Genomic DNA, 21,336 nt, shown 5'->3' with positions numbered 1-21,336 from the left:
GCTTGAAGTGTTTGCTCCACCAACCTCTGTACATTTTTCAGTTCACTTGTCTTAAATTGATAGTGACTTCTTGGATAAAACAAAGAAACGCTTTATGCAAATCACCTTTAACTTCTCTGAGCTAAGATTTATACCTGCCGCAGAAAACCAAAAAGCATTTTCCAGGCCACTAGATACAAAGTTCAAGAAAGTTTAAGGACTTTTCAAGGACTTGCACACAAATTTAAGGACTATCCAAGGACTCCCTAAATTTCAAGCACTTCTCAAGACTGTGCAAACCCTGTTACTGGAGGGTAGATATGCCATATAAAATAAAGCGCAACATTTACAATCATTTTACAGTGACATATTTGACGACATCACACAGTTGCAGGGCTCGAAAAAAATCTTGAATTCCAGCTTGTCCTTTGGGCAAGCAGCTCTCACATTTTGCTTGCTTGTGCCCCCTTTTTGCTTGTCTTACATGTAGTTAATAATTATTTTATCAGAGGATGATATGCCTGGACCCATGCCCAGTGTTCCCCTTATCAGGCAGTAACTGGTAAAATTTACTGCCTGAAGCAACAATATTCTTACCGCCTGCAACTGCTGAAAGGTTTACTAAAATGAAATATTATATTTTTAAAAAATTCACAAGTTGTGATCCGATCTGGTCAAGGAAATGAATGAATACGCGCAAAAGTACTAAACTACAATGTATACACAGCTTTCTTTTATGGGCCACGCATTTTGGAAAGACAACATGGAAGACAGTGTAAAATTATTAGAATCCACGTTTTAAATTGTTTTATAAAGATGACAAAGGCCAATTTGTGTAAAATTATAGCTCTTGAAATGAGGGAATGACATTTCAGAGAACTTAGGTTCCAAATTTCCCAGCAAGGGCAGGGCTATGTCGCTCACTCCACTACCCCCTCCCCCACCTACTACCTAGCTGAACAACCCTCAAAGTTAAAATTTTTGTTCAGTGGCCATTTGGCGATCAGCTCTTTGGGTTTAGTTGCCAGGGGAAATTTTTAGGCGCCAAATTATATTAATGACTTAATATATCAAAATTGTCATTAACAAAAGCAGTTAGCAAGTTTACCGTAAAATGCAGCCCTGTCATATAAATTACTCGTTTATTGTGCAAGGCATTAGTTACTGATAGTCTGAGAATAAGGGTTGCAGATTTATCTCCTTGAATCAATACTGAAACGGAATTGTAAAGACAATTACCATTTCCATTTGTCTTTAGGGCCTTCAATCCTTCTATATAATCCCCAGTTGGTATATGAGAGCAGAACTTAACTCATCCTCTGTTAATGTTTTCAAAATTTCCCAGTTGCAACTTGATAGGCGACCTATTTTTTTTCTGATATTTGTTTCACATTTCTTTTGCGACTTTTGTTGATGATGAACTTGTTTCCCCAACTAACAAATATTTTTGGAGATTTAAAAGGTCGTTTTTAATATCGCTAGACATTGCGAAAGCCTGACAAAGGCAGGAGAGTATAGGAAGATTGACAAGTTTTCTAAATGAAATCATTGCTTTACAGAGATAACATCGCACACGTGAAAATTTCGCAACGAGTTGTACTGAGAAAAAATTTTTTTCCCAATCAATTGAAAGGAACCCAAACAAAAATGCCGCCTACGAAATAATAAATTTTCTCTTTCCTTTATCATCGCTACAGGTGTTTAAAAAACATTTTTTGCAACAACCATAAGCTGTCAGTTTTGCGATGTTTAGTTTCACTTACAATTATCGCTTTTGTTTACAAAACCGCGATTCATCTCGCAGCACGGTTCACATGTTACGGTTATCACATAATGTTCTGTGTTGAATTTGCACCAATTTAGCTTTCCCTCTTCATGTCATTAGATTGTTTCAGTATTGATTCAAAAATATTTATAATATGTAGTCCAGTTAAAAACCCACCGAACTTGGCTAGACAAGCATTCCTAAGATATCAAAGAAATCGTCACTGTCGACAAGCAAGGCGCTTCGATTGCGTGCCATCTGTCACATGTCAAAAGTTAATGTCACGTGCAAGGCAACAGACTGAAGGCTTTTGGGCGAATGAATGCAAGTCAAGTTTCATTGATGTTCATTTTCAAAACGCTTAGCTCTGAGACTTTTTTAAGTTTTTAATTTAGCATATTTTTCAACGGAAAAGTAAAAAAATAATGGAATTCAAATCAGCTAGAATAAATGTTCTTCATATTTCAGTAGAAGTGATTACCATTTCTGTTTCTATACGCCACAACACGAACCTATTCTTCACGGTCGCCAGCTTGGCGACTATTCTCCAAATCAAGTCGCCAGTTCCAAAATTTTTGGTGCCATGGCGACTAAAATGGTCGCAACTTGGAGGGTTGCTGAATTCTGATAAATACCTAACAGACAGTTGTACAAAATACCTTCTCAAAAGATTCCTTTGCATTCGAAAAATACTTTCTGATTCTGGATTTTGCAGCATCTCGCATTGCATCTTCCTTAGTGTTAAATGACTGCCTTAGGCCATCAAACCAGGTTTCATCTTCACTGCGCTCCTCAGCATCAATGTTATCATCAAGACGGTTCACCAGTTCAACCATAACACAGTACATTTCATCAGATTCTGAACCATGAATGAAATCATAAATCTGCTCAATCATTCTATCACGCTGAGACATGGCCTTGAATATCTTCTCTGTTGCTTGTTTAAGCACCGTCACATCTAATAATGAAGCAAACAGATACTGCAATTTCATCATCTTCCATTATTTCTTTTTTTCATGTTTAAATTTTCTTTCACAAACTACTGGTAGCTGTAGTCTTGTTACAGTGGATAAAATGAGCTTCTTAAAGAACTTCCTACATATGTTTGGTGTAAACACTTCAAAAATGAAATTATTTTAACCAGTTGGTTGGAGCAACCATTGCTCTTAAAATCATGTGAGAAGTAACAAGTCTGTTTTATGCCAAGATCATTATTTTACTTTCAATGGGACAGCAACCAAAATCATTTTTATTAATCAGGATGCAAAATTACAGGTATATCTCTGACTGCATGTAAGAATACCAAAAATCTAATGAATTTGCCGGGATGCTAAATGGTACCTTTAGAAATCAGTTAATGGGTCAATCAAAATTTGAATAGAGTAAGTAATAGTAAGGAAAAAAAAGTTCGCTCTCCAAGTTCACAACCACCCTAACAGCCCTCCAAACCCACACCACCACAACAAAAATATCCGGGACATTTGGCACACCCATTTGTGGTTGATACTGGGATGGAGAATCTAAAGTCATACAGGAAAAGGAAGGGGGGGTTACAAATTCGGTCAGTGTAAAACGCAGACTGCAGACTGCGGACCAGGGGTAAAATGCAGACTGAGTGTAAAACGCAGACTGCAGACTGAGAGTAAAATGCAGGCTGGGTGCGAAATGCAGAATAAAGACTGTAGACATTTTTAAACATTTGTGCTCCTTCTTCTCCAAATCGGTGAAACAGCTAGCCGGTATCAGTTACACACTTCGCTAAATTGGTTTCCTTGTCATAGTGCATTGCACATTTGCCAGAAGTTTCAATGAACATCTGTACCTTGATTTGCAATACTTTCATAGAAGGTCATCCAAATTTCCTGCAGAACATCTTTCTAATTTACTCCCTTTTTTTATTGCCATATTCTTCCTGTACAGTATTTTGGGTCAGCAGCTTTCATTTAAGCATAATCATCGTGGTGTTGCACCAATTCACGGTCCCTGGTCACGTATATCGAAAACTTCGCATCTAAAGTTGAAGCGTGAAGTCTCTTGAACGGAAAAAAAGGTTCAAGATTGCTATTATGTTTTTGGGTCATCGATGACATTCCAGAGAAGAAAGGAATGGATTTGTAAAAGCAGATGTCGTCAAGTAAGTGTTCATTTACGTGTATTTGCGGGATTTTTCTGCCCTTAAACCCTTCCATGATTACAGTTTATGCTCGGTCTGCATTTTACCCCAGCCTGCGTTTTACTCTTAGTCTGCAGTCTGCATTTTACACACAGTCTGCATTTTACCCCTGGTCCGCAGTCTGCAGTCTGCAGTCCGCAGTCTGCGTTTTACACTGACCGGTTACAAATTACCTCATTTTTAGATCATACTATATGTATACACCGTAGATTGAGGACAGCCTGCAGAACTTTTCAAGGCTACATTTAAATATAAATGTCCTGTTTGGCTTAGGAATATGATTCTGCAATTTGAACAGCCTGGGAAACGACTTGGCATGTGCATGAGTACAAATACATTGTATCGATAAAATTCGAAAGAATGAATGAATAAAATTTATTAACATGTCAATAAAATATCTAGCAGAGGGGAAACCCTCAGCTACATGTAATAGGGGACACCTAACTAAGCTAAAGAGAGAATTAAATTGTTAAATTGACCAAACCCTATGCATATATAAGGGCGTATCTAATCGATAGAAATCAATCACTGAAAATGTAATCGATTAATCGATAATACTCGATAGTATTCGAAATTTGATTAGTCAGTTTAATCGATTGAAATCGATGATCACAAATTTTTTGTCACATCTATGGAAATCGAAAATCAAAAACGTGATCTGATCTTATCACAACGCTGCGTAACACTTACCTTCAAGCTTACCTTCGAATCCGCTTTGTTGATAAAGATGATGTTACTTCTTTCTCCAATGGTAGCTACTTTTATAGTTGGAAACGATAGTTTCGTAACAGTTCCGTTGTTTATGATTTAATCCTTTTCAGTTTCAAAATTTATCAAAAATCCTACAGTCAGTCTAAATAAAGTGTAAAAGGAATGTTTATCAGTTCAGTTTGGACTACTGTGTATTAGTTCGAATGAGTTGTGACTCACTCTAGCGTAAAACTGATAACTTTATAAAAGAGAATCTTCGCCCATTTTCTTTTCGATCATTGTCTAACAAATCGATAAAATCGATAGCTAATTACAGAAATCGATCAAAGTCGATAATCACAAAGACGCAAGCGATCGATTTCTATCGATTTCCAATAGTAATCGATTGATCAGTATCGACTACTATCGAGTATCGAAAATATCGTTTAGATACGCCCTGATATATGTATGATTGGCATTGACCTCTGCAATGATTTTACTTACATCCGTGCCATGTCTCATCTGATCGTACAAACACAAAGACAGTCTGTACAGGAAGAGTTTTAAAATAACTTTCATCATCAACTTCTGTTCCATCTTCGAGACACACTCTGCAATCGCCGGGAACCGCCAACTTTGTTGCACCTTTGTGCTTCAGATCGGCTAAGCTGTTCGCCACAATCCCAACACGTTTCTTTCTGTTTACGTCTTGAACTTTGTAAGCTTTTGCAGAAACCATTTTTCTTCTCTTTTTTCAAGATACAATGAACCAAACGCTCATCACTGCATCACATTCAGGAGAGACAATGGCCCGCCACCATTTTGCTTGAAAAACTGCTTATGCGTCATGTATGTTGTACGGAATGTCTCGCTGTGTTCCTGCTAGGCATACATGATGTACAAGATGACAGAGTCGCAATTTTCAGCGCGTGGAAGAAAGGCGGAAGTACTATTGTGACTGTTTGTTTGTTCCCTTCCGATCGTTGCTTCATAAAGGTGAGCATAACATACCAAAAAATGCGTGCCTTACTGAAAAGAAACTGTAGTGGTTCCGTTTATCAATGCCCTGTCGTAGACGATATCGGCAACAAACCTTTGTAAGTTTGTTTGCTGTGAATGTTGTCTGTTCTCCAGGGAGGACTGTTCTGTTATTATCCTTCCAATGATGAAACATTTATATGATCGTGAATATGATGGTTTAAAAAATGAGACAGTTTACCAGTGTCAGAACCTGTCTGAAGGAACTGTTTAGGCCAAAAAAAAAATTGCAATATCTCAGAGAAGAGAAACATTGTCGTTTGGACCAGATTCATTTACCATGCATCTTTGATTTATCCATAACTTTTCACCCACCCTAAAGATGGTAAACAAACCAAACTACTATTGTCGATGAACATTTGTGAGATACCGTATCAAATGTCAGTGGTGAGGCCCTGTTAGAAATTTTATATTCGAACAAGCGACATGCCCTTTCAGATGAAACGACAAAACGATCATAGCCGGGTTTATACCGGCTGTCACAGCGCCGAATGCAACGGCAAATACAATGGTAAAATACCGACAGAGACATGGCTGTCTTTTAGTACGCAAAAGAACAGGTTTTGAAATTCAGGCTGGGAACATAAGTAACCTCCCCCTCCCCTCACTTACCCCCTCTACAAGGGCTTTAACAAACCATAGCGTATCCTGCTGGATTAACAACAGTCAAAATTGCTTTTCAGTTAGTGAGGTTATTTATAGTTATTAAAGTGGAATGGTTATGAAGCTCGACAGCTTTTTTAGACTTGACCGTTCACAATGTCGATAGCATTCCTGTCATTTTAAACTTCCTGACCAGTAGCATTAATTTATTCAGTCACAATTTCTGAACAAAAAACAAAGGATTTTGCACAGTCAGGGACTCGGCTCTCACCGTAAACTGCAGCACCGTTGTTTTCATCTTTGATGTTTCCCAGCTTTCATAACAAGTCTCCTCTACTAACTATGGTCAGGAGCTATGGTTTATTTGATTGAGCTTTGATTGGTGTTTCTATTTTTTCAGACAATGGCGTCTGAGGGACTGGAGTGTTCAATTTGCTGCGAACGTTTTGATGAGGAAAAACTCTGCCCACGTTTACTGAGTTGCGGTCACAGCTTTTGCTCAAGCTGCTTGGAGAAGTTGTTCATAGAGTATGCAATTAACTGCCCCACCTGCAGGACTGCAGTTTCTGTGCCGGCTGGTGTCACAGGACTCCCAAAGAATTTTTCCCTACTAGACGTCTTACAAGCCACTCCACAGACTCCAGCAGATGGCAATGGAGATTTACGCCTTTGTGAAGTTTGTGATGATGAGAAGCATCCTGCGACATCCTGTTGTTTGGATTGCAGAGAGGATATGTGCAAGGATGTAGCTCGATGGCATACTCGTCAGAAGGCAACTCGTGAGCACCGTGTTGTATCCCTGAAGGAAATAAAGGCAAACCCAAACCTGGCAACCACACCACTATTCTGCCCAGAACATAATGAGCAATACCGCTTCTTTGATGAAGAATGCAATCATGTCGTGTGCAGGGATTGTGTTACTCTTAAGCATAATGGACACAAGTGTTTATCACTAGCTGAAGCTGCTTCAAAGTATCGGCAGGAGATCGAAGTACTTGCGACCAAAGCCAGCACCCATGCCGATGAAATTAAAGCCGCAGAAGCGCGAGTGGCGGCTGTAAGTCTGGACCTGAATACGGCGTACAAGAAACAGACTGCACAAATTAAAGGTACCTTCAAAGGGGTAAGCAAAAATTGCTTTTCATATCTGTTCATCAACTCGCTATTCATTGCCGTAAATCCTCTATTAAGACCCCTGGGTGGCTCATTTATTTCAAACGCATTTTGAGGTGTTGGGGGCTTAATAGAGACAGGGGGCCTTTTTGAGAGGGGGAGCTTATTTAATTTGGCAAATACAATGGTATCACTATCAGTTTTCCGTAAAAAAGTAGAATGCACAGTGGAAAAGTTCAAGTCAAGAGGTTGGAGGTTATGCAGCCGAGGATACTGTCCACACGCCGTTTACTGTTCCTCTTCTTTTAAGAGGAACAGTTTAAACGGGGAACTCAAAATCCTTCAAAATTGCTCAAAATACCACCTCTGAGGCTAAAGGACGACAATTTACCGTAGGTAAGGTAACACAAAGTTTATTTAGCATTGATCCATGCACACATTTAGCGATATATCGCTACAGATGAGGCAAACGGTAAATCCAGTACATTTACCGTATTGTAAAATTACAATACAATAGTTACACCAACAGATTGTGTGGACGCCCAGTGGTTTGACAATCGTCATTGATTAATAGTTACAGTCTATCATTTATTAGAGAATAATAATAAGCGGGAGGGGAGGGGGGGGGACTTAAAAGAGAGGGGGGGGGCTTATTAACTTTGTTCTCCTGAAAAGGGGGGGGCTTATTAGAGAGGGGGGGCTTAATAGAGGATTTACGGTATTTTGTTGAATTTAATTGCCACAGCTTTAAACAGTTAAAATTAAAAAAAGAAAATTCCCTGAACAATTACTTCTACGACCATTTTCACACTGAGACCAGAGAGCGGCCTACATAGAGAAATATACGGGGTTTACATGTACATGTGCAAGAAGACTCTTCATTGAAAAGGGAATATTGGCGTGAGTATTGGATTTCTCTCCAAAAAGTATTCGAGTGCAACACGCCCCACATTTTAGATTTCGTAGACTCGTATAACCTAGGCAGCCGTGAAATTTTCTTGTTTTGCAGCTTTATGCTGCCCTATTTGCCAGAGAACAAGCTCTCTTGAATGAACTGGAGCAGTTACACAAGACCAAAGCATTCACACTCACAGAACAACGAGACCGTCTGCGGATATTCCAAGCCTGCCTAGAGAGTGCCGTCCAGCGTGCCATGTCCACAGTCCAATCAGGCAACACTGAGCTCCTAGTCGCGCGGACTGACGTAGTAGCGACTTTCGAGGCGATGGAGAAACAACCCCTTGCCCTTGAACCACAAAAAGGTTGTGTATTAAATTTCAACGCTGACCTCAAGCAACTGCTTGTCCTTCTTAATAACACCGGCATGGTCAGTGATAAGTCTACATGCGCAGCCACCACCACCGCTGAAGGTTCAGGCTTGCGTCTGGCAATACAAAATAGAGAGGTTTCATTCACTATCACGGCACGCGATGCCCAAGGATGTCTCCGTAGTGTTGGAGGTGACTTGTTCGTGGTGGAACTTACACAAAATAAGGAAGTTGAGTTTAAATGTAAAGTGGAAGACGGAAATGACGGTACTTACGTGGTAACCTATACCAGCCCAGCTGATTCAAAGGGTAATCTCAGGCTTTCAGTGCTTTTACGTGGATCCCACATTAAAGGCAGTCCTTTTTCTGTCAATGTTACTGATGCCCCAGTTGGTAAACTATTCTGTTACAACTGTGGTATACAAAAAAATTCCATGATTTACTACAAAAACAACCATAAGCCTTCAGTTTATATTGCCCTTTGCTTTCCCGATTGCGTAGGAAGAGTTGCGCTCCTTCGTTCTTCATGGACTAAGTCTTGTGCCCATTTTGAATAAATTGAAATACAGAGTCGTGGAGAGCTCTCTTGTAATTAAACTTGACAAATGCCGAATGCTGCTTCAAGACGAATTTAATACATTTTTTTAAAACTAGTACCCGATGATCCCAAGTACTGCTATTTTAGACAATGTTCTTTTGGTGAATACATGAGAATTCTTATCAGTATTAGGAAAACGTTGAACAGCTCAAATATTACATTACATTTTCTTTGGTCCTCGGCATTGTAGCCTCCCACGCAGGCGTTTTTAGGGGAGCTCGTTTTTCATCCCTCCCCACAAAACGAGCTCCCCTAAAAACGCCTGCGTAGGAGGCTATCGGCATTGCCGTTTGTCATTTTAATCTACGTAGCGCTTTACATGTTTACTTGGTTGCTCCGGCGCAAAGATTCTTAAGCAATATCTCACTGTTGTGTTTGGTTGTATACTGATGGTTCATTAGGTGCACGAGTTGACTGTTCATTTTGACATCCTGAATAATGGGTGAGTATAGGACACTTTTGTACCATTCTGTGTAGAAGGTGCGTTTTTTCGTGTCATATTTTGTGTGTATAATGGCTGTGGTGCGATATAAGAACTAATATTTTTCGCGTCAAACATAATTAATAATTATAATTTAAAATAGTCTCCCTTCTGTAGCCTATATACGTAGTCAAGTTTCGTCGTGGAATTGAAAATAATAAATTGATACATAACAGGAATTAGAAAAATGCGGAGTTGTGTAAACGAAAACCCTCTAGCGAACATACTTGGAAACAAACAAAAAATTACTTTAGCTTGAGTAAATGAATAAAGAATAAAGTAGTAAATGACAATTTAAAAAAAGATGTTATTAAGATAATTATAAAGACGACAATGAATCAGACTTGTCTTGTTTCTGGACATACTTTCAATAAAAGAATACATACTCAGCTGAATACTGGTTTCAGCGCAAACCTAAGGTGGCCCACTGTTATGTGGAAGATGGACGTGGGTGTGTGGCACGCTTGTTGATTACCTTTCTCTTTTCCAGACCAAAAGGCCTTTAACTATGTGGTTTTCCTTACACTATTCTTTTACCAGACCTCTCGTAATACATGATCGGATCTTGCAGCGCAGCTCATTCTGCTTCGGTTTGCCTTGACATTTGGAAAAGACTTCGAATTCTCTATAGTTATCAAGAACAACGACCAATGCAATAGGTTTGTCGCGAATTCCTCCTTTTGACGCAGGCGTCGTTAAGTGGCCGTACTGCACCGCATCTTGTAGTTAATGAGGCCTCGGAACAACACTGGCGTACATGAAGTAAGAGACCACCGATTGCTCTTGATTCCTTCTGTAAACCCTGAACAAAGCGGAAGTCCTATGTTTGTTTCCTTCTGATCTTTGCTTCAGAAATGTAAGTAATAATATGCCCCCCCCCCCCCTCCCCCAAAACCTACCCTATTTCGCTTGGATTTATCAATTCCTTATCACCGAGTATTGGCCGTTAGCTTGGCGTGTACAGTGTATGCCATCATACGCACATCCGTCCTCCAGAGAATTGGTAGAATTTTGTTCTTTTATCTACTAAAAATGAAACATTGAAATTGTTGTGGCTGAATAATCCGTTTGGAAAGGGAAATTTATACGTCAGAGAAGAGCAGTGTTTTTGACCCGATTTAGAAATAATCTTGCTTCCCATTATTTATTCTCGCGAGGATATACTAGGGATCAGGATTCACAACCTATAGTATTACCCTTAAAGCGTAGCGTTGGAGGCAATAAAAAGCCGTCTTGGCAAACATAGCGTACTAATTTAATACACCTACAAAAATGGCGTCCTTTACCAAATGGAAAACCTCAGAAAGCTTTTATCTTTAATGTCTCGTCATTGATGTTTCATTTTTTTCTTTACCAACCTCTGACACAGAGCACATGGTCGTGCCCAAATAAGGATATACCACATATGGTCATACACTCCATTCCACACTAATCAAAGAAATCTACAATTAAAGATAAATACTATGTAAAAAATCGTAATGTTCCCCACCGTCTCAAACTTCAGAGTATTGAAACTTGAACAAATATAGGTCTCTAAAAAAGTCAAAAGTTAATTAACATCATTTTATATTTCCCGACATATTCCCAGCTGGTTGACCACAGGTCTTAACCATGGGGTACTCTATTATAGACGCAGGCGTCGTTAGTGGCAAGTACACCGCCCCTTGAAGCTCTGGAGCCTGGGGACGACATTGGCGTAAATGACGTACTGAGACGACCGACTGTTTCGGCTTTTGCTTCAGTAATGAAACCTGAAAACGGAAGTACTGTTGGGATTGTTTGTTTATTTCCTGTGATCATTGCTCTATAAAGGTAAGTAATAATATCCCAAAAAGATACCTACGTTGCTAAAAAGAAACTATATTGCTTGGATTTATCAATTCCTTGTCACCTAGTATTGGCTATCAGTTTAACGTGTGTGCCATCATGCGAGCATCTCGTCCTCTAGAGACATATGTTTCATCTTTATAAAGATGAAACATTCAAGTATGTATTCGTGACTGTGATGACAACTTTTAAAGAAACAATTGAATACATAGATTTAACCAGGGCTAAAAGCGACGCTTCCGTTCATGTATTTACTTCTAATAATAAAAGCAAAAATTATTTTAAACTTGTTAACTTAAAGCCATAACAAAGAAGTCATAGAAATACAGTCAAACCTCGATATCTTTAATACGGACACCAAAGGGACAGAACCAAGTGTCCGCTTTACAGAGGTGTCCGTATTATAGAGGTAGGGAATATATGATTTTTGGTATTTCTGGGACCAACAAACTGTCCGTAATAGAGAGGTGTCCGTAAGGAGAGGTTAGACTTTATTCAAATCTCTACTTGGCATTATGGCTGCATAATCCGTTTGAGAGGGGAAATTTATGGCGTCCGAGAAGAGCAAGAATGCTTTGACCCCATTCAATAACAATCTTGCTTCCCATTCTTCATTCTCTCGGGGCTAAACTAATTAATATTGCCTGTAACACCAAGTTTCCTTGTTTAGTTCGACAATTAAGAACATTTTGCAGTGATGAGAAATAAAAAAGCAAGTAAACTAGAATCTTTTATTTGTCTGGATCATTTTGTGTCACAACAAGTGCTGGAGCCTAGTCGCGGAAAAAACATCTTAGATCTTGTGATAACAACGAACAAGGGGTTGATAAGGAATCTACAAGCTGGCGAACCTTTTTCCGATCACACTAACTCCATTACTTTTGAAGTTACGTCGTCATCTTCTAAGAATCCGTCGCATAAGAAGGTTTACAAATTCACGAAGGCGAATTTGGATAGGCTAAATGAACTATTTAATTTTGTACCGTGGACCTGTGCTTTCCTGTCTGATGAAGTTTAGGAAAACTGGCTAATGTTTAAAGATTTATATTACTCTTCACGCAGTTGAGACCTGTATACTAACCAAATCGCCAAGGAATTAAAATGAAAAACGCACCGTGGCTGACCCCGGATGTATTAAAGTTGATAGGCAGAAAAGAATTGTTTACAAGAGAGCCAAGGCATCAAATTCTGACAATCTCTGGACGCGTTACCGAAATTTGAATAATAGAACAAAGAGGGCATGCAATCAAGCGCGCTGGAAATATCTTGAACAATTAAGTGTCAAAACTGCTAACGAAGGCAATAGCAAATTGTTTTGGAACTATGTTCGCTCGCGTCGTAAATGAAACAAACAACCTTGTGATCACTTAAAGTAGATACAGATACTCTGATCGATCACAAAGACATTGCGGACAGTTTCAATCACTCTTTCGCCTCTGTTTTTACATCAGAAAAGTTGACTCATATTCCAAACTTCCCGCAAGTTGTCAGAACTGAAAATCTCACATAGGTATCAACTACTCTCATTGAAGTTGGAAAGCTATTGCGGGAATTAAATGCCAATAAAAGTTGCGGCCCCGATGACCATTATCCAAGGATTTTGAAACATTGTAGTGATTCACTAGCCTCGCCCTTGTGCACCCCGTTTAATAATTCATTTAAATGCGGTAAAATTCCCGATGATTGCAAAATAGCAAATGTTATTCCGCTTTACAAGAAAGGAGCCAAAGACAAAGTAGAAAACTAGAGACCTGTTTCTCTAACCTCAATTGCAAGTAAAATCTGCGAGAAGATTGTCAGGAAGTCGATTGTAAACTTCTGGACGGATCATCAAGTCTTCATAGGCGAGCAATTTGGTTTCATGGAAAAGCGTTCTTGTCCATCGCAATTGCTCGATACTTTTCATTCATGGGCCAAAGCAAGAAATGACTCGCATAAAGTAGATGTAATTTTACTAGATTTTACAAAAGCATTCGACTCTGTTCCTCATCAGCGTCTCCTGGCGAAGTTGAAGGGATATGGAATTGGTGGAAATCTCCTTAACTGGCTAACCCACCTTATCGTTGGTAGAAAACAAAGAGTCTCATTCCGTGGGCACTTTTCTCCTTGGACGATGGTCACCTCTGGTGTTCCCCAAGGTAGTGTACTTGGGCCAGTCCTTTTCCTTGCCTATATGAACAATATTACAACTGGCGTAAGGTCTAACATGCGCCTGTTTGCAGATGACAGCAAGGTTTACAGGATTATTTACGATGAAAACGACGAGAAACAACTTCAATGTGACCTCAACACGCTACAGAAATGGAGTGAAAATTGGAAACTTCGTTTTCACCCTGACAAATGTGAGGTTCTAGCTATCCTTACAAGCTCTCTGGTTGTACGCTTCAGTCTGTAACCGAAACGGCTGATTTGGGGGTCTTCAATCAAGGAGGTCTTATCTATCTTTGCTAGAGTGCTACAAGACTATTCATGCAGCTGTTCATGGTCTTAATGGCCTTACCTGTAATGATTATTTTGAATTTAACTGTTATGGTAAAACAAGGTCAAACCATTCATTTAAATTAAGACAGCCATTAGCTAGAGTAAATTGTTTTTTTGCTCTCATTCTTTGTTAGAATTACAAAACAGTGGAACGCTCTTCCTAAGGAGATAGTGCACGAACAGGATTTCACCATTTTTCGAAGTAAACTTAGAACGTATTGTGAAATTTTGTAATTTTTTTAAGCCATTCCTTAATTATTCTTAAATTTTACATTGTAGTATATTTGTTTTATATTTTATGTAGGGAGCATCCTCGATAGGGATAACCTGTGACGTTTCCTTTTATGTATTCTTACATAATAAATATTTGATTTGATTTATTCTATGTATTAATAACTCTGTCAGGATTCACGACCCATAGTTCTACCCTTTAAGTGTAGCTTTGGAGGCAGTGAAAAGCCGTCTTGGCAAACATAACTAATTTAAGGTGACTCGACCCAATTTTTTTGGGGGGGTACCATCCTACTTTGAAGCTCTCTGGTATCCCCACCTTTACTTTTATCGTAAGTCTAACACATAGAATGGATAACATATAGATCAATCTGCAATATAACATAAAATTTTTGGCGATCGGAGTAAATGTCACGTGGTTATAATGACACGCCCCTTTGAGGTCTGAGTCGAAAATCGGCTGTTGCCGGCATTTTTTTGTGAAAATCTCTCGGCTACACATAGTGCGCATTAGTGCCTTGCGCTGAACAGAGTTTCACCAAAATCGCAAAGACCCAATTCGAGAAATTCAGCGGTTTCCAAATTTAGGTCATAATTTATGCGAAAATGATAAGCAAACTTTACACGGATTATATCTAATAAACCAAGAGATTCATCCCTTTATTTTGGGCATCATTATAACAGATGGGTCCTTGCAAGTCAGCAAAACGCTTTAGGGCCTTGTAAATGCGCGCGATTTCGAGCAAAGCAAACATATAGAAATTATAGTTTTCGCTATTTGTTGACGTTTGTCAGCGTTTAAGAGTCCTTCTCACGAAAAAAGCATTTTCTTAAAAATTCGTAGTTTTTTTTCCTTCAAATTTTTTCAGGGCCACAATTGATTAACTAACTACCCGGACTCTGAATTTCATGGTCATTGAAAAACTGTGACATTATCTTCTATAAGCCCAAACTTGAGTAAACATTGAAGATTTTTAGCGTTTTGGCTGAGTTTGTGCTTTGGGAGTTGTCTATTGTTTCTATTCTGTCATGATACAGCATTCTTGTTCAGCACGCGTGCAATGACCGTGCTTGGCTGACTTCCGAATGCTCACCGAGATATTATAATTTTGGTACAGTGAGACAGGCCATCGCGTGATACATAGAGGTTTAACTATCAATTTTTAATCAATTCTCGTGCTTCTTGTGCCTTTGCAAAAAAATTAAGAAGTGCTACACACTAAGTCTACTTACTATTAAAAAAATATCATTTTTTCATAGGTTTAATGCAAGCCAATAATTAAACCAACTCGTGACGGGAATATCTCGGTGAGCATTCGGAAGTCAGCCAAGCGTGGTCATTGCACGCGTGCTGAACAAGAATGCTGTATAATGACAGACTAAAAACAATAGATAACTCCCAAAGCACAAACGCAGCCAAAACGCTAAAAATCTTCAATGTTTACTCAAGTTTGAGCTTATAGAAGATAATGTCACAGTTTTTCAATGACCATGAAATTCAGAGTCCGGGTAGTTAGTTAATCAATTGTGGCCCTGAAAAAATTTGAAGGAAAAAAAACTACGAATTTTTAAGAAAATGCTTTTTTCGTGAGAAGGACTCTCAAACGCTGACAAACGTCAACAAATAGCGAAAACTATAATTTTTATATGTTTGCTTTGCTCGAAATCGCGCGCATTTACAAGGCCCTAAAGCGTTTTGCTGACTTGCAAGGACCCATCTGTTATAACGATGCCCAAAATAAAGAGATGAATCTCATAGTTTATTAGATATAATCCGTGTAAAGTTTGCTTATCATTTTCGCATAAATTATGACCTAAATGTAGAAACCGCTGAATTTCTCGAATTGGGTCTTTGCGATTTTGGTGAAACTCTGTTCAGCGCAAGGCACTAATGCGCACTACGTGTAGCCGAGAGATTTTCACGAAAAAATGCCGGCAACAGCAGATTTTCGACTAAGACCTCAAAGGGGCGTGGCATTATAACCACGTGACATTTACTCCGATCGCCAAAAATTTTATGTTATATTGTAGATTGATCTATATGTTATCCATTCTATGTGTTAGACTTACGATAAAAGTAAAGGTGGGGATACCAGAGAGCTTCAAAGTAGGATGGTACCCCCCCCCCCCCCAAAAAAAAAAATGGGTCGAGTCACCTTAATACACCTTTAAAATGGCGCCTTTCACCAAATGGGAAACCTCAAGTCGTTTTGTCATCATGTTTAATCAGTTTTCCTTTACCAATTGCTGCACTGAGCACATGTTGGGGCCCAAATTAGGATATACCATATATGGGCATACACTCCATTTTACACAGATTATAGTTTAAAGAAAATAAGATATAAAAAAGGCTTCGTAATGTTCTCCACCAAGAATCAAAATTCAGAGTATAGAAACTTGAAAAAATAAAGAGGTATCTAAAAAGTCAAAGACTAAACATCAATTATACTCCTTTATCCATTTGGGAGCTTGTCTTTTTTCATAATGTACATGATGCACACGTATGGATGTTACTAAAATTGGGAACGGGGATCGGGGAACGGGCACCGGAGAACGGGAAAGAAAAATGAGAACAAAACCCAACTTGAACCCTAACTTTATTTCCAGTTCTTTATCCTAACTTTCCTAACTTTATTTTCAGTTTTGTTCCCATTTTTCAATTTCCCGTTCCCTGTGCTCGTTCCCCGCTCCCCTTTACATGTTTTAGTATCATTCGGTGTCTCGGCAGGTGGTAACGTACACCTTGCTTGCGTTTTCTCTTTGGCACTTCGACTGGTAACTGAAGGGATTAGGGTCTCTGTTTGATGTTTGACCAATGTTCATCATTTCGCTTTGGCCCCGTTGAAATTTCGATAACGACTTCACTATGAATCATTCTTTTCTAACACTCCCTGTGGCTAACACTTTTCTTTGGTTTTGTCGTAACAAGCCATGTCTCCCTATCCTATACTCGTACATGCATGGCTCTTTGAATCTTCATACTCTTTCTCTCTTAGCCTTCTTCGTGCGTATATTTCCTGAAGTTGTCTGTGTTCGCCTTTAAGAGTGTCTTGTTCATTCATTTCTATTTTCTTGCAGGTAACTTGCCGAGGTGTGATGGCGTCTGAGGCACTGGACTGTTCTATCTGCTGCGAGCGTTTTGATGAGGAAAAACTCTGCCCTCGTTTGCTAAGTTGTGGTCACAGCTTCTGCTCAAATTGCTTGGAGAAGCTGTTCAAGGAGTACGCAATTAGCTGCCCAACTTGCAGGTGTGTAGTTCCTGTGCCCGCCGGGGTTGCAGGGCTTCCAAAGAATTTTGCCCTACTAGATGTCTTACAAGCCATCCCGCTGACAACAGCAGATGGAAATGCAGATTTGCGCCTTTGTGAAGTTTGTGATGATGAGGAGCATCCTGCGACATCCTGTTGCTTGGATTGCAAAGAGGATATGTGCAAGGATGTAGTTCGATTGCATACTCGACAGAAGGCAACCCACGATCACCGTGTTGTATCCCTAGAGAAGCTAAAGTCAAACCCAAAGCTTGCAGCTGTGCCGATTTTCTGCCCAGAACACAATGAGCAATACCACTTCTTTGATGAAGAATGCAATCATGTCGTTTGTAGGGACTGCGTTACTCTCAACCACAATGGTCACAAGCTTTTAAAACTAGCTGATGCTGCTTCAAATTGCCGACAAGAAATGGAAGCAATTGCTATCAAAGCCAGCAACCATGCTGAGGGAATTAAAGCTGCAGAGGCTCGAGTGGCGGCTGTAAGTCTTGACCTGAATAAGGCATACGAGGAGCAGATTGTTCAAATTAAAGGCAGCTTCAAAAAGGTGAGTTAATATTCGTATTTGATTACTTTTTTTTTTTGACACAAATAGGCCACGAATTCCCTACCTTTTTCAGACTGGGCCCCTATAGCTAAGAAGTTCGCTAAACGCGCTCAAAATTCACTTTGTGATGGCACACACCGGCATAGCTTATATACGGTAATACGCGGTAGTACTGCTATCAGTGCAAGATAGAGATGCTTTTAATTCTTACGACGCGCACAAGTTGATTCCTCTGATTGCTGTTGAAACGACTCGGCGTCCACTGTTTTAGACTATACTTGTGTTTAATGCAAGTGGCGTCTTCTTATTTTGCAGCTACATGCTGCACTAAATGACAGAGAAAGCGTTTTGTTGAGAGAATTGGAGCAGCTGTACAAGACCAAAGCATTCGCTCTCACAGATCAGCGAGACCGTCTGCACATATTTCAAGCCTGCCTAGAGAGTGCCGCCCATCGTACCCTGTGCGCAGTGAAATCAGGCAACCTTGAGGTGCTGGTGGCCAGAAATGATATAGTACCAACGCTAAAAGAAATAGAGAATCAGCCCCTCGTGTTTGAGCCACAAGCAGACTGCGTTTTAGAGTTCAACGTCAACCTTGAGCAGCTGCTGGAATTGCTCAATGACGCGGGTATGGTCAGTGATAAAACTACCAGTTCAGTCACCACCACTGCTGAAGGCTCAGGCTTGAATCTAGCAATACCCGAGAGAAAGGCTTCATTCACTATTACTGCACGCGACGCGCAAGGACGAAACCGTGACGAGGGAGGTGACATGTTCATGGTGGAACTTACAGAAAATGAGGGAGAAAAGGTTGAGTGTAATGTGGAGGACAAAGGCGACGGTACCTACACTGCAACATACACCTGCCCCACTAATTCTAAGGGTAATCACAAGGTTTCAGTGCTTTTACGTGGAATCCACATTAAAGGCAGTCCTTTTTCTGTCAATATTACCGATGCTCCAGTGGGTAAAGTGAGCTGTTACGGCTGCAAGACGCGAAAAAAGTCCATGATTTACTACAAAAATAACACTGAGCCGTTTCGGAATGATGACTACCGCGTTGATGGATATAGTGCTGTTTGTACCCGCTGCATTAACCGTGCGTCTCCTTACTGGATCAAATGTTGTGGTCCATGTTAAATAAAACTCAACACATAGACGTCCGTTCTGAGAGGAAGCTGCGGCCGCATCTTCAAACATTCTGATGCACGAGTGATTCATGTCACGTACGTTTATTTGATTGAGCCCATGATCTCGAGTATTGAAACTGTCCTGTTATATCGAGTCATTTTCATAAAATAACATTTATTCGCGAAGTAATCTATAGTTAAGTTATCTCAAGTATCGGTGTGAAGAGAAGACGAAACAGTCTTTGATTTCTGGTTTGGTCCCTGAAGTTTTAAACAATCCAGTATTTTCTCATTTCTCTTGCTATAAGGAATGAATAATTATTGAATCATACGTTGGAAATATAATGACTACTGTATTTTTTTACAGACTTATCGTACCATATGTAAGCAATTTTCTGACACCTTTTTTAAACACGTTTTGAAGTTTTAGTATATTGTAAAAGAGGGAAACTAGGCCTTGTAAATGACCACAAGAGATTCGACAATTTTCTTTCCTAGTTATCTTATTTTCTTACAATTTGTATTGCAATTGCTTTTAATTGGGATAAACACACAATCAATTAATCAATATCTCGCAATAACCCTCGCGAACGAAGTTTTTTTAGTATAACGCCACTAAAGTTAAGCCTCGTCGGGAACAGTTTGTTTGATTATTTGTGAATTTTGTTCGTTTGTTTACGGCAGTAAACCGAGAAGCCATTTTGCTCGTAACTCACGCGAGTTTGGCGTCGCTCGCATGGAGGTGTAACAGTGAATAGCACTGGATATCTGAAGTTTGAGTAGCCAATCAGAGCGCTCGAAAACACTATCCACTATTTTAGTATATACTTAAATAAACTAAATAAATGTATATAAAGCCGACTCGTTTTTCTGCCTCGCTGTGCGATCCACGCACGTTCCACGCGGAATGTGAATTTCGACAAAATTATTAACTCGCTTCGCGACGAACAAAAAATATATTTAAGTGGCTACTATTTGGTCGATCTGTCGTTCCCCATGCAGATTTCCCGCTTCATCTTGCAGTTTAATTAGTTCTATCTTGCAACCCAGTAGCAATCAAAGATGAGTTTGGGTTCGATGCTTTTCGCGGTATTCCGAAGTACATGGTGGAAGCTTTTGGCTGGGAACCGCCAAACAGTTCTCAACAAGCCTATGGAGTCGGAGATCAGTTAAATAGACCGCTGTGCCACAATATTTGTAAACAAGGCCAAATTTAGCACTACCCTGAACTCTGCGCGGTGAGTGGCCAATACTTTACGCATGCGCCCAGTCATATCACCAAGTCGTACCACAATGCCGTTTCCAGAGTCCTCTTCACCCTTGTCCAGCGGACTCTGGGAATGAGATTAGTCGTACTACAGATCGAGTTGGCAGTATGTGCTTCCTTGCTGAATTTTGTCTTATTGGCTTTAGAATCCGGTCCATTATATTTTTTTTGTCAGTTATTTCATTATTATTATTATTATTTATTTATTTATTGTGTATGTGCTCTGTGACGGAGAAACCCAGGAGGATTGGGACACTCTGGATTTCATGCAAGTGACAGGGATGATCGAATGGGGATAAAAATCAAAAACAAAAAAAATCTCTAGGGCTTCCGAAAAAAACCCGAAAACTCCCTGGACCAGCCACAAAACAACAAACTGCACTTCATTCGCAAAACTACTTAACCGGAATACGCAGGAACTAGCACTACCACGAGTCATACCACGAATCTTCACTTGTTTTAAAACCCCCAAAAATCTCTACTTTTTAAGTAGGAATTTTTTTTTTCGGCGAGTATTTTTTGGGTGGCTTAGATTAAAATACTTGCAATTTTCTTTCCCACCCCAAAAAATTCCGGAATCAAACCCAAAAAAATCGTTAATCCTTCGATCATCCCCGTCAGTACCCCACCCACCCCCTGGACGGAGAAAATGGAGCAACGGTAGCCTGTTCCAGGCGTTCAGATAGTGGGGAGCGGTGCGAAGAAAAAAGGAGCGCGAAAAAATAAAAGCGAGGGAGGGGGGGGAGGTGAGAGAGGGAACGCCTGTTAGATTTGTTTTTAATAGACTCATCCGCCCACTCAGACCGCGTCAGCTGTAGGTGGTCTTCACTTGTCAATTAAGACTGATGCTACAGCCCCATACATTTATTATTGTTC

The 21,336-nt window shown here is 39.8% G+C and overlaps 3 protein-coding genes across 4 annotated transcripts in view; 2 read left to right on the top strand and 1 right to left on the bottom strand.

The window, feature by feature from the left end:
• LOC140941504 (protein Wnt-4a-like) overlaps positions 1-5,428 on the bottom strand; it is a 55,997-nt gene extending 50,569 nt beyond the window's left edge. For both annotated transcript variants that reach the window (XM_073390541.1, XM_073390535.1), the window contains exons 1-2: positions 5,112-5,428; positions 2,404-2,702 (exon numbers count right to left, since the gene is read on the bottom strand). In XM_073390541.1, coding sequence (XP_073246642.1) covers positions 2,404-2,702; positions 5,112-5,346 — 534 coding nt within the window. In that variant the 5' untranslated portion in view covers positions 5,347-5,428. The remainder of the gene's footprint in view (positions 1-2,403; positions 2,703-5,111) is intronic.
• A 95-nt stretch (positions 5,429-5,523) lies between these two features.
• LOC140930382 (E3 ubiquitin-protein ligase TRIM45-like) lies at positions 5,524-9,186 on the top strand. The gene is made up of 3 exons (XM_073380097.1): positions 5,524-5,603; positions 6,649-7,371; positions 8,371-9,186. The coding sequence occupies exons 2-3, from the start codon at positions 6,652-6,654 to the stop codon at positions 9,184-9,186; spliced, it is 1,536 nt and encodes a 511-aa protein (XP_073236198.1). The 5' UTR covers positions 5,524-5,603; positions 6,649-6,651.
• Positions 9,187-10,438: 1,252 nt separating this feature from the next.
• Positions 10,439-19,976, top strand: LOC140933491 (E3 ubiquitin-protein ligase TRIM71-like). The gene is made up of 4 exons (XM_073383070.1): positions 10,439-10,564; positions 11,297-11,520; positions 17,326-18,063; positions 18,379-19,976. The coding sequence occupies exons 3-4, from the start codon at positions 17,344-17,346 to the stop codon at positions 19,201-19,203; spliced, it is 1,545 nt and encodes a 514-aa protein (XP_073239171.1). The 5' UTR covers positions 10,439-10,564; positions 11,297-11,520; positions 17,326-17,343; the 3' UTR covers positions 19,204-19,976.
• Positions 19,977-21,336: the final 1,360 nt, after the last annotated feature.

Source organism: Porites lutea, chromosome 1, assembly GCF_958299795.1.
Source record: "Porites lutea chromosome 1, jaPorLute2.1, whole genome shotgun sequence".
Taxonomy (NCBI): Eukaryota; Metazoa; Cnidaria; class Anthozoa; order Scleractinia; family Poritidae; genus Porites; species Porites lutea.
The sequence above is the reverse complement of the archived record's forward strand: the minus strand, read 5'-3'. Positions and strand labels throughout refer to the sequence as shown.